We start from the raw sequence: 13340 nt of genomic DNA on the forward strand, positions 1-13340 counted from the left end.
CCAGTTCACTCAGGCCCAGGAAAGCATCTCCCAGGAGCCGTCCATATGGAATTGTTTGTAGATGTGGCTCAAGCTAGCGGTGTGGAGGCATTAAAGGCGTGTTCTACTGTGTGACTGTCTGCCCTGCAACAGCTCCGACCTAAAAGAATTTAGGAGCACTGACTGTCCCTCCACATCCCTGGGATTCTGCTGCAGTGTAAGGGGTTTGGGATTCAAGGATTTTTTTTTTTTTTTAAATATTAAAAAATTTTTCAAACCTACAGAAAGCCTGGTAGAATAGTACAACGGACACTGGTATTCCCATCAGCTGTATTTACCAGTTGATAACATTTGTTATCGCTTGCTTTCTCCTTATAGAGATACGTGTGTATGAATGGATGGAGGATGGATGGATGGACTTGCCCAGAACCATCTGAGAGAAATGTGCAGCAGTTTATCCCTAAGTACCTATGGCATGTGTTAGAGGCTCCTTTCCTGCATAAACACACCACCGTCATCACCCCCAGGAAACTGGGCCTCATTACAGCACATTATCTAACATAGACGGCACATGCACATCTCCCCCACACGTCTGTTTTAGCCGGTTTGTTTGCCTGTGTGCAGAAACCTATCAAGGGACATAGGTGGCATTTAGTTGTCATGTCTCTTTGGTCTCCTTAGTCTAAAATAATTCCCTGGTCCTTTTGACTTTCAGAAGCATTGACATCATTGAAGAGCCCAAGCCAGTAGGTTTGTACAATGTCCCACAATCTGGGTTCACCTGATTGTTTGGGGGTTTTTAAATTGTACTTCTGCCCTCCTGTGGAAAGGTGCTTTATTTTTGGTACTGAGTCCCCAGTCCAGAAAGCCCTAGTGGATCAACTTTCCAAGGTTAGTATCAGGAATGTCTATGGGGCTGATTCCACCCCCCACCCCCAACCCCAACCCCAGTATTTACCTAGAGGTAGCACATCTGAGACAAGAATGGGATGGAAGCACCAGGGGCCTTTGCTCTCCTTGTCCAGGGTGGTCGGTGACAGCAACACCATTGGCGGTTCTTTCGCACCCTCTCTCCCAGGCCTGGTTCACCAGTCCCCAGCGTGTTTTTTATAACAAATTCCAGCATCTCCTTTATCCATGAACGGTGTTCCTGAGACAGTTGCAGTGGTTTATCTTTAATTTCTCAATAGCCACTATCAAGATACATGCATGACATAGAGTTACTCAAGTGTAATTTACAATCCATGATCCCGAACAGTCACTTGGTGTCCCATGAAGTTTAACAGCTGCTCCAAGATGCTTCATTGGTGCTCCTTGTATTTATAAGCTGGTTTAGTGCCGTTAATGGTTAGGACAGGTGGTCAGGACATCCGTTTCCCAGGTGCTACCAGCGAGGTACAGAGCAGTCGGTGATTTGCGCCCAGGCAGTCTGCTATTCTGTATTTGGGCTTTTGCCCTTGAATCGGCACGTGGATTCCGTTATTTCTTCCTCCTGAAAGCCTCACGCACCTCCGTCCCTGGCTTTGGATGCCCAGCAGTCTCTGTTCTGTAAACCTGAACTAACTGTTCTTGAATGTTCTCCTTGGAAGTCCAGCAGGCTCAGCAAACAGTTCTCTCCTTCCCGCCGCCCACACCCCAGGGACTTCCTGTATGTCTCTCTCTCTCTCTCTCTCCCCCCCCCTCTCCCTGCCCCCCCCCACCCCGCTCTCTCTCTGTTTTTGTTTTATGATTAAAGCCATGAAGCTGCCCTGCTCCGCTCCAGGCTTGTAGGAGATTTTTCTTCATGCTCTTGGGTCTGTGGGAACACATATTCCTTCAAATTCTTCCCTCCCGCCTGCTGCCAACCCCAGTGCAAATCCCTGGCTTTGGGTCCCAAGCCAGACAAGGCTTCTGATGCCCTCCAGGGTCTACCCCCCCAACCCCCACCCCTCGAATGAACCTTTTTTCTCCAGCTGAGCCAGTCTGGTGGGATCTGAGCATCACCCCTGTGCCAGTACTGCTTCCAGAATCCCTACCTGCCTCCCAAGGCCCAGTCCCTTCCTCCCTGAAACCTTCCACAGCAGCCCTTGGGGTCTCTTCCTTCTGAACCGCAGTCCCCTTGTGACCCGGTCCATCAGTCTTCATGTGCCCAGAATCTATCTGCACCTTTGCGCCTCTAAGGGGATGTTTGTGCTCGAGATTAAGCAAAGTATAGAGGATAGCTTCGCTTCTCGCCACCCAAAGTCTTCGGGACTCCATCCAACTCCGTTAGAATAATGGTCTTTCAAGCTGACTTAAAAGCCAGATTTTTTTCTTAAAGCAATCCTTCTGTTTTGATATTTGTTCTCTGATCTTTCCTGATGCCTAATATCAAATAATCCTAGAGTGCTGTTGTGTGAAGGTTTTGTGGAGCAGAGTCTGCGGATAGACTGGTCAGACCAAATTGCAGTCTCTTCTTTTTGTTGTATAATGTAGGTCTTGTTTTTCCCCTGTGTTTAGTTTGCTGGCATAATTGAAATATTGCATTTATGAAATGCACCAGACAGAGAGTTTTAATACGTAACTGCATCATGGCAGAGCTGGTTTGATTTGCCCCAAGTATTTGTTGGCCAGAGAAGAGGGCTTGCTATCCCTCATCACTGCGAAAGTAACCCAGAAAAGCATTTTCTGGAGCCTAGGTTTGTAGAACTGTAATATACCACAATGGGCTTGCTGATGACTTTTTGTTACAACACCTTATTGTGTGTTATGGTACAATAAATCACTAAACACCATTCTTTCCTGTTGCTTTTGAAAATGTAATTTGGAAAAAAAGTAGATATTTCATCTTCATTTTGCTTGAATGTCTTATATGTGTGGAAAAATGGTCCTGAGGATTATATCAGCTGAGGTGTAGTCAGTCCCCTTCATCACATAATTCAGGAGAGGACTTCTTTCCTCTGCAGGAAAAAAAGAAATGGTATGAACCTCCTTTTAAATAAACAGTCGAATTCCACATTCCTTACCTTTGGGATGTTCTTATGAGAACAGAGAATAAAAGGCGGTGAGGAAGATGGGTGGGTTGGTTGGATGGATGTGGGAGAAATAGAGGCCAACCTCTATTGTCTATTAAATTGTCTAATAAACCGGTGTCTATTAAACACGTAGTTATAAATCCTGGGAATCTTTGTCCCCAAGAGGACGAGAAAAGTCAGAAAATGCTGCAGGGATGAGGTGGAAGAAAACTTTTTTCCCAGTGTCACTGTGCTCTTCTTAGTGGGATGAGCTCGCCATTGTGAAAGTACATCTCAGTGGACCGTTCCCCCAAGAAAGTTCATTCATGGTCCCAGAATATTCAAGAAGCAAAGATGTTGTCTAAGAGCTTCTAGGTCGTCGAGGTGGTGGAAGTGGTGAGGGTGTCCAGGCCAGCTGTGTGCTCCCTGCAGGGAGGACTGGGGTGAGGGGCGGATCTCATTGCCTGGCTCACACCCATCAGAGCCCACAGGGCAGGACTGACCTCTATTTCCCCACGGGAAGAGCATAATCTATAGACTCAGGCCAGGATCATTTTGTCTTTTATTTCTGTGCTTTTTGTTTCACCCGTCTTAAAAAAAATGCATTATAGAATCACTACTTGTTTTGTTTTTTAAAGCACTCGGAGCACCTTACCACGAAACAGCGTCGAGACCATCTATAGGCAGTCCACAATTATTTCTAATAAATGTCTTTAAATAGCCCCAAAATGTAGATCTTAAAAATGGGATTCATGATGTTGCTATACATTATAATTATATGTTTGGATGAGGCAATTATGTACATTTCCAGTAATTACGTGATTAGTGATCATTGCATTAGCTATGTAAATATACAATAGTCAACCAGACATGACTTAAAACTCTGTAGTATAAACGAATATAATGAAGGCACGTCGTGCTCAGGTAAAGGATCAGAAAAGGCGGGGGGACGGTCACGTTGAAACTTCGTGGACATTGTTTGTGAGGGAGAAATATCGGGCCCTGGTTTTAAGATAAATCTGGAGAGCGGCGCCTCCCCGGGGTTCCCGCTGCCGCCTAAGGACTGGGCCCCTCGAGCACCCACACCCGGCCCTCAGCTTTCCGCACGTGAGAGTCAGGCTCCAGGTTGTAATTTCTCCATTGTTCCTCATCTGTGAAATGCAGATTTAAGCTACTCTTCGCACTTGTTGACTTGCCGAGGGGCGCTCACCTCGGTTGGTGGATTTTTTTAAACTCCCCACATTTTTAAAAGCAGCCTGTTAAGGCAGCTCTGTTTCCACTTTGGGGTTTGGGGCGTGGTGACTTTAGTCCATGGCCGGGTGTGGGTGTTTGTCAGTGTCTGGGTTTTGTTTTGCAGCTGTTGCTCTGGCTCTCGCGCCCACCGGGGAGGGTCACGCTCTCCCCCAGGTGGGCGACACCTGTCTCTGTGCCCCTGGGGATCACGCCTCCCGAGTGTGAGCTGCCTGCCCCGTCTGCTTTGCTCATGGTGCGTTTCATTTTGGTCATTTGCAACTTTGAGGAAAGAGGTCTGCTCCAGGCCTAACGAACGCCGCACAGGGTTCCAGCACCTCCAGGCCAAGCCTCCTTTGTCAGAGTAGGTCTGAGGACAGCAAAGTGACCTGGCTTTGCAGAGCTGGAGGCCCGCAAATGGTGCCCCACATGCATTCAGAGGCTGTCCCACACAGCTCAACCTAATCACAAGTGTTTGGGGTGACCGTGATGCCAGAACTCCAAGATGCGCTTTGCTGCCAGCTTCCCGCCCTCTGAGCCCTTTTCCAGAACCTTACAAATGACAGGTGTGGAGTGAGCCTCCTGTCCTGACTTATACTCAGCTCACCAAACCACTATTTGATGAGCGTCCTGAACATTGATGAACTCCCTTGCTCTAGAGCTCAGGCATGCCCTCCGTCTCCAGAGAGGCCTCGGGGGCCCTTTTGAAATGCGGGCTCCCCTTCCAGGTCCGGGGAATGACCTCCTGGGTACCAGTATGGGGCTGTGCAGTAGCCGGGGGAGCATGTTCTGGACATCGCTGTGCACCTGCTCGCCGCCGTCTCCACACTTTCTGTCCTTCTTGCGTGGACAGCAGAGGGGCTGGAACACCCATCAGCTTGTTTCTCAAGTCCTGGGAAACGAGGGTCCTCCCTTCCTGTTCGCACTCTGGAATGGGTGAAACAGCGTGGACGATCAGTCCTTTCTTGTCCTCAGAAGATCTTTAAAGCCTGTCTTCTTACTGTACAATCAGGGCCCCGGGTGAGAAACAGCGCTGCGGGCCGGGACAGTGTGGGTCCCTGCCAGACAGTGTCGGACGCTGGGGGCCGTTGTCTTCCTCTGCTGTCTCTGCTCAGTGGCCACTGTGCCCAAGTCCTTGCAAGTGAGGGGCTGTGCTTGCTTCAGCCTGGACCTGGGCTCAGAGGCTCGGGCGGCCGTGGGTCGGGGCTCCCTGGTGATCGTGTGCACCTCCCTGTCCTTTTCTCCATCACAACATACTCTCCTTGAGGGCAAAGACTGGCTGTTGCCAGCAAGTCCTGTTCCTCGTACAGAGTCCTGTTCAACAGGTCAGTTTTTACAACCCGTGAGTCAAACAAATGAGCTCATGATGAATGCAAGAAAGACATGTCAGGAGGGGACAGGGCTCTGCCACCTTAGTGAGAAAACCATGGGATGTCTCTGCAGGTGGATTCATTCCCTGAATTATCTGGTACTCTCGCCTTTGATAGGTGGCAGATTTCTTTGGACTGGGGACAGAGTGACAGCGGGGGGGACTGAGGAAGCTTCCTGGAGGTGGGTTATTTGAGCTGGACCCTGGCAGGTGGAATGACTGGGGCATCAACCAAGGTGAGAGGAAGCCATTCCTGATACTCAGAACCCAACAGAGATGAGGAGTCATAACACAGGAGCGTGTTGGGGTGAGAGTGGCAACGTCAAGGGGAGTCGGGTCACCTGAGATGCTGAGACTTTGCAGGAAGAGCTGTTATTGGAGGGAAGCAGAGGTCACTGAGCACCAGCCTGAGGCGGACTTTGCGCCAGGTGCTGTCAAGGATCCAGGAAAGCCTTTGCAGGTAGATTCTGCCCTGTGCTTTGCCCAGGCCCTGCGTCCGACCTGGGGTCTCAGCTCACACTTTCTGCTTCACCGGCACATTCAAAACATGCCATAAAAGAGACCTTTTAATCCCATAACATGTGGAAATCCAGCCTGATTTTCATAATGCGGCTCTCTCTAAGTTTTATCATCCAGTCAAGAAACCAAGTCAGGAGCAACGCGCAAGCCTTTGTTTTCGCTGAAAATGGCTAAATCGTGAGTTACGGGAGGCCTGGGGCTGTTCAGAGGGCAGCTCATTGGGTTGCAAGGCCCCACCTCGCAGCTTGGGTTTTCTCTGGAGGGCTGTGCTGATAATGTAAAGCCTCCCGCTCCAGGGGAAATTAGGAGCCCAAATCCTGCATCCAAGAGCCTGTGATGCCGTGTGGACCCTGGGATGCCTGAAATGTCTGGTCGGTTACGGTAATGTTGTCTCTGTGCTCACGTCACTTAGACGGAGGCTGTCTTAAAGGCCTGCCAGACCCTGTTTGCTGTTTTGCTAGTGTACTTGGGGTTTGTGTCCCCCCCTCTGATTCAGACTAGCCAAGTAAGTTGCTTTGGTAGGGGACACTGTGGGGACAGAAGGAAAGAAAACTTTTTTAAAGGCAGAAAGCTGTTTTTAAACATAAATTCTAAAGCACTTGACAGAAACAAAAACCCAACACAGCCTGTACATATTTAAAAGTAGGAAGTGGGATGTCATGGGCCTATTTTTGGCCGTCTCTGCCGGAAAGCAGAGTGTAACCCACTAACCTCAGCAGTGTCCCCCAGGAGATGCTGCCCCGTGGGGGGCAGAGGGCGAGCGCGCTGCAGCGGCCTCGTCCTGGCAAACAGCAGGCGCAGGGAGGCATCTCGGGGGCTTTCTTATTTCCGCCTTTGCTTTCAGAGCTGCCTTGGGCTCCTGGCCCCAAGGACAGAAGAGCCAGGGGATGGAAAGCCTCAGGCTAGTGTTGGTCCGGCACGGGGAAGGCTGGCCAAGTAATGCTGCAGAGTCTCCTCCTAAGAAGGGGTGAGCATCCCTTGCCGCCAGGCCGGCGGAAACGGCACAGCTGTCAGGGGCCAGGCAGTCAGACCCAGTGACCTTCATGGGAGTCTGGCCTTGAGATTCGCTGAGTCCACCATATGCCTGATGGTTGTTGTTGTTGTTGTTGTTATTTTCTTTGTTTTAAAGAAAGAAGTGAGGACTAGACCCCAGAGCAGTCCTTCTAGTTCCCATTCTTTTCAAGCAATTTCCCAGGTCGTCGTGTTGATCAGAACATGACATGCTTGTGGGCAGTCTGCCCGAGGACTGCTCGGTGGAAGGGGGTGGAGGGTCGTCCGCCTCCTGGATTTCCTTCCCTGCTTTTCTGGAACTGTCTAGGTCATCTCAGAGTTTTCAGGTCTCTACAGTCGTGAACTGATGCCTCATGTTGCCCGGGGAATTCAACAGTCAGCTTTGGGGGGTGTTGCTTATAGCCTTGAGGTTCCTGTTCAGACGATTCTATAGGGTCAGCTTTACCTTGGGTTTATTTTGTCTGCAAGAGAATTTGGATTCGCCTGTTCCTCAGTTTTCAGAAGGTGGCTCTTTCCTTTATGCAATTTTCTGTAGTGAGACTCTTTGCAGGATTAAAAAGTTAAGTCTGAGAGACTCATTAATCTTTCAGATATTGGTCCCATCTCGCTTTATTTAGTCAACATGAGATTTTTCAGAAAATCAGCCCTTTCCTAAAGACTGTGCATAAGCTTTAAAAAATAAAAAAAAAAAATCCACCAGAGTGTTTAGAAAAGTGCAAGTCCAGTTACAGGTGTTTTTACCTAACACAGGAAAACATCTGTCATAATATTTGGCGGATTGCAAAGCTGAGGCTGCGTGAGTTTGGGTGGCTTCCAAGCAGAATGGGTCGGAAATTGATGGAAACGAACCTGGACCTCCTCGTTCTGGGGTGGAGGGTGACGCCTCCCTGAAGCTTCTTCTGCTCACTGCTGTTCTGCCCCTGGCATTACACCTTCGCACCTTCTCAAAAACCTGCTCCTTGTTTCTTGGGGGCCATGGGGTATGCATGCTCTTAGGTAGTCCTGCTGAAGTGGAGGGCTCGAACTGCTTCAGGTCATCCGTAATCTGGGTGAGTTACCAACAGCTACCCCGTGGCAAAAAGATTCGGCACAGATAACTTCTGAAGGGACATGTCTGCACCACAAGTGGCGTTCTGTAGCATTAACGCCACCCCATGTTGTGTTTCTTTATGACAGGAAGGAAGAAGAAGGAAGCATCGAGATGGTATAATACTGATGACGCCTTAGGCTGGTGCCGTCTGTTGGCTCAAGTCTGGGCCCTGACTCTGGCGAGGGCCCACTGTGCCTCGTTTCGAGAAGTTGAGGCAGTTGTCTGTTCAGGAGTTACTTTCTGATACTCAAGTGGCTAATTTTATAAGTGACATTTATATTTGGGGTTTTGGGGAACCTTAGGAAAAATAACAGAATTACTTTGTTAAAGAGGTTCCCCTTGTCCAGCACCAGCAGGACTGTTACCCCAGGTCGGTGCAGGGAATTCCAGAAAGCAGAGCGTTGGCCTTTGGAGTTTGAGCTGGGTCCTGTGCACCGCGGCCCTGGGCCGGGTACCCAAGCTCTGCATCCCAGCACCTGGGATGTGACATAATCACTCCTGCCTGTAGAATCGTTTATGGGCAAAACACCCAGCACGAGGCTGGGTACAGACTGAACAAATGTTGAAGCCCTCTAATGAGGATCCTGTAAGGAAAAGATGATGTCAAAGATGCCCTATTTTCTGGTCACCCCAAAGGGTCAGGCAGGACCGCTGCAGCCCTTCCTGCCCAGCTAGCCGTGTTCTCTGACCAGTGGTGGAAGGAGGGAGGTGGCAGGGAAAGTGACAATGGGATGGAACCCCCACTAGGAGGCCTCAAAGGCCCCTCTTGGCCAAAAGAGCCAAGACCGGGAGAGGGGGTGACAAGGCAGCGTGGGCTGGAGCTGCCGGAGGGGTCATCAGGTTAGTGTCTTTTCTGGAGTGAAGGTGTGTCCCGCCTGATGCGTACACCAGGCTTGTTTTCACACAGTCTTGTCTGCTTGTCGTCCTTCTTAGAAGGGTTACCGCCGAGGCTGCCCCATCTTTCTCCACCCTCCCTTTTCCGGAGGGGAGGAAGCTGCGCCTGGCTCTGAACAGTGCCCCAAAGAGAAAACCGTCTGCCCAACAGAGCCTGGAAGGGATCTGCTGTAACCAGATAGTGCTGTTTCCATTGAGTTTGGGGCGCTAACGTTTTCCTGTCCTTTTGGATGTATCTTCTAAGTGGACACATCCTCAGGCTCTTGGTGGGATGTGTAAATATTGTCTTGTTTGTGGCCAGGCCCGTTGCCTCTGTCTCCTCTGCCCGGGCCTTTTAGCCCATGATGGCAAATGTGCCAGCAGAGGCATTAGAGAAATTGGCACCAGCAGGCTGCTTTCATACATGGAAACCCAGCGTTTTGCAGTGTGCCTCGTTCATTTTTCTCTTTTTTTCCTGTCATGCATCCTAGGAGACGGAGGGGACTGGGGGAGGATTTGAGTCTCTTTGCCATCTGCCAGGGCTTTTTCCCAGTTCACTTGAGGCCCTATTGGCATTTTTGGGTCAGAAATAGAGGCCATGGTTTGTGTTCAAGCAGCAGACTGGGGTCCCTGTGCTGTGTCCCCCGGCAGCGCCTGGGCCATTTCCTCAGTAGTCAGTTGGGGGTCACAGAGCTCTGGCTTTTGGGGACCAGTGCTCTTTGGGGAGTAACATTGGTTTAAACAGAGCTTGTCCCGAAGTTTAATATATGTACTGCTCAGGACGAGGGGGCACTGCCCTTTTAAACTGTCTTGCGTTACCGTGTGCCTCTAGTTCCCAGAAATGGATTTCTACCCACTTTCCTCTTCACGGTAAATTTTCAGTATTGCTCATTCAAAAAAAAAATTTTCTTTTTTAAACAGTTAATTCTCTTTAGCTAAAGATTCTAGTTTTATCTTAGGTTGAGGGACGTATGGGTGAAGACAAAACACTCAAGTTTAAGGGCTGTAAATATGCAAATTGTCCCATTTTTTAACGTTCTGACTGCACACAGCCCTCGTAGCCCCACGATTCCCAGCTTTTGTTTCCGTTGTGAATTCTTTGTCGTGGAACCTGCAGGTGGAAGATCCCGGTCCAGTCTGTGGTGGTGCTTCTCGGGGACCTGCCTGTATGTTTAAGAAAATGTTTTAATGCTCCTGTGTGGAGCTTCCCTTTATCTAAATAACTGCTGTTCTTTGCATTATTGCACCTGAAGTCCCCGGAGGGCTATGTAAAGTCTTAATCTATGGGAACATGGAAAATGATCCGCGAGATCTGAGCCAGGCCAAGCTTGCTAGAATTCTGCTTTCCTTGCAGACAGATTTAAACGAAGACACGCCTCAAATGCAGCCTCCTCCCTCCCAGCTTTGCTTCATAATGTTGGGGTCTAGTTGTTGACCTCTGTTGCAGTCTTACAATGATAAATTCTAGATTACACGCATGGGTTGTTTTTCTGTCACCGTTGTTGTTTTTCCGGGCAGTATGAAAGGATCCGTGTTTTACGATAATACGGTAAAGAATCCATTTGGACTCGAGCAATGTAATAACTCGTTTGATTCGTAACCAGAGTCATCTCAGAGCCAGATTTCAATATTGGCAAAGCGTCGGGCTGCAGACCTGGCCCATCTCTTGGGGAATCTCATGCTCTAGAACTGTGCAGGACTTTTTCTTTTTATCCCGCCTGCCTGTTCACATTTAATTTGTTCTTAGCCGTGTGCAATGGATTAACGTTTCATCAGGGTAGATTAAGAGTGAATCGACATTAAAGCAGTCTTTTTCTATTTTCCTCCTGTCACTGTCAGGCGATCAGAGGCGGTGGGGGCACCTTCGGGAGGGGGAGGGAGTACTCGTCCAAAAAGTGCCCTGGTGAGGACGGGGGAGATAAGCCAGAGCTTCAGTGTGAACATAAGTCCCAGTTGCGGGTCGAGAGGCCTGGTTGGAGCCCGCAGCCGGTTTCATCAGTCTAACGAGATGTCACATGGAACAAAAGCTTTCGGGGTTTTATTTAGCTCCTAATCCGCACGCTGAGAGAGCCGAGGTCCATGTGAGCGCACCAGCCGGGAGGGGGGCCCGGCGGGCTGGAGGCAGCCTCCTTTCTGGGACTGAGCCGTAAGAAAAGACCTCTGGCGCTACCATTGGAGAGTGAGGCAAAGTTACCGTGAGTGTTGTGTTTTGTCTACTAAGGTTTCGGAGGATTAATAATTTAGGCCATACTTTGAAATAGAAAACCCACAGTTGGTTGTCCCTGCTGTCTTGGAAGGGATAGAATACAGCCGGGTCTGGGTTTGATGTATGTAATTGAAGATTCGTAAAGAAAGGCTTCCTCCTCTGCCTTGGCCGTAGTCATTTTTTTTTTTTCCAATGCCGGTTCCCAGCAGGCATATAAATATCGGTCGATCTCAGAGCTGGGATGCTTCCGGGTGGTACGAGGGCCCCTGGGAGATCGCTGAGGCTCTGGGGAGGAGAAGCTCCCTGACGGACAGAGGCGGAGAGGGACCTTGGTACGAGCGGCCGAACCCTGGGCTGCAGGATGTCACCATGCCCGGGGCCGCCGAGCCCTGCCGCTACCGGGAGGCCTTCTACAACTCGGTGGCCGGAAGGAAGAGCTCTGTTCCCGACTTTGCCTTTTACGACAGCAGACAGGCGGTGATGTCAGCTCGCAGGGCCCTGCTGCCGCGGGATTACTACAGCGACCCGGCCGGAGCCGCCCGGGCCCCCAGAGAGCCTCAGCACCATCACGACCCGGGAGCTGGCCAGCCGCTGCCCGGTTATGGAGCGCCGGGCAGCAGGATGACATGGGAGCCAGTGCAAGGCCGGGCCCCTGTCCTGCAGGACACCGGTCACCTGTACCGGGATCCCGGAGGTAAAATGATCCCTCAGGGACAGCGATCGCAGAGCGAGGCCCCATTGCCTGCGCGGTACTCGGGGGAGCTGGCCGACAGCAGGTTTGGGGCGGAGGCGCCCGCCTACCCTGCCAGCCAGGTCTACAGCGATGTGGGCGAGAGGCCTATGGATTCCGCCAGCGCTGCCAGGCAGGCGGCCCCCACGTGCCTGGTCGTGGACCCTGGAGCGGCTGCTGCTTCCGATGCCAGCCTGCGAACAGCCCCGGGCGCCCTGAACCGAGGCTACGGACCTGCCCGGGAAAGCGTCTACCCCAGGACGCCTTATGAGAATTGCGAGGCCGACCTGTCCGCCTACCGGGGGCCCGGAGGCAGCAAGAGGAGTGCGATGCCCGAGTTCCTGGCCTTCCTGAGGGCGGAGGGCGTGGCCGAGGCCACGCTGGTGGCCCTGCTGCAGCAGGGCTTCGACTCCCCGGCCGTCCTGTCCACAATGGAGGATGCAGACATCAAGTGTGTGGCGCCCAACCTGGGCCAGGCCCGCGTCCTGAGCCGTCTGGCCAGCAGCTGCAGGACGGAGATGCAGCTGCGCAGGCAGGGCCGGGGAGGCTCCCTGCCCCGGACGCGCTCCAGCAGCTTGAGCCACCGAAGCGAGCTCCACGGTGACTTGTCTGGTCTGGACGCCTCGGCCCTGCGGCCCCAGCCGGCGGGGCCCCTGCAGGGGACCTCCCCGCAAGCTGCAGACCCCACTCGCCGCCCCTCCAGCGCGCCATCCCAGCATCTCCTGGAGACCGCAGCTACCTACTCTGCCCCGGGGGTGGGCCCCCAAGTCCCCCACCTTCCCTCCAACTCTGGGTACAGCTCTCCCACCCCTTGCGCCCTGACAGCGCGGCTGGGCCCTACGTATCCCCTGCAGGCCGGGGTGGCCTTGACTAACCCGGGCCCCAGAACTGCCTACTCCACAGCGTACACGGTGCCCATGGAGTTGCTGAAGCGGGAGCGTGGGGCGGTGGCGTCTCCCCTGCCTAGCTCCCACAGCAGCCCCCAGCTCCTGCGGAAGCCCAACCTCCCCCCGGAGCCCTCCACCCTGCTGCCGGCCAGCCAGAGCCTCCACACGCCCCACTCGCCCTACCAGAAGGTGGCCCGGCGGACGGGGGCCCCCATCATCGTGTCCACCATGCTTGCACCAGAACCAAGTAATGCACCCCCTTCCTGCCTTTCCTCATTTGGGACGTGGAGGGGACAGTGGGGGCAGAGATTTGAGCATGGGACAGTAGGTCCTCGTGTTCCTGTTGCTCTCTGGCCAAGCCCGGAGAGACCAACCCTCCCGTGGACTTGCTCTCGCTTACACACACACTCCGCCGAACCGGGCGCCACGGCCAGCTCGCCAAGCGGCGAGCGTTCTCTTGGGTGAAATAGATTT

General features: G+C 52.1%; 1 protein-coding gene across 6 annotated transcripts in view; it reads left to right on the plus strand.

The window, feature by feature from the left end:
- The window catches only part of CTBP2 (C-terminal binding protein 2), a 162861-nt gene that overhangs the window by 112118 nt on the left and 37403 nt on the right, over window positions 1–13340 (plus strand). The window contains exon 1 of one of the 6 annotated variants that reach the window (XM_030832027.2): window positions 11427–13113. The exons of the other annotated variants lie outside the window; for them this stretch is intronic. Coding sequence (XP_030687887.1) covers window positions 11442–13113 — 1672 coding nt within the window. The 5' untranslated portion in view covers window positions 11427–11441. Of the gene's footprint in view, window positions 1–11426; window positions 13114–13340 lie in introns of those variants that run through there. 6 annotated transcript variants of the gene reach the window in all.

Source organism: Globicephala melas, chromosome 16 (genome assembly GCF_963455315.2).
Source record: "Globicephala melas chromosome 16, mGloMel1.2, whole genome shotgun sequence".
Lineage (NCBI taxonomy): Eukaryota > Metazoa > Chordata > Mammalia > Artiodactyla > Delphinidae > Globicephala > Globicephala melas.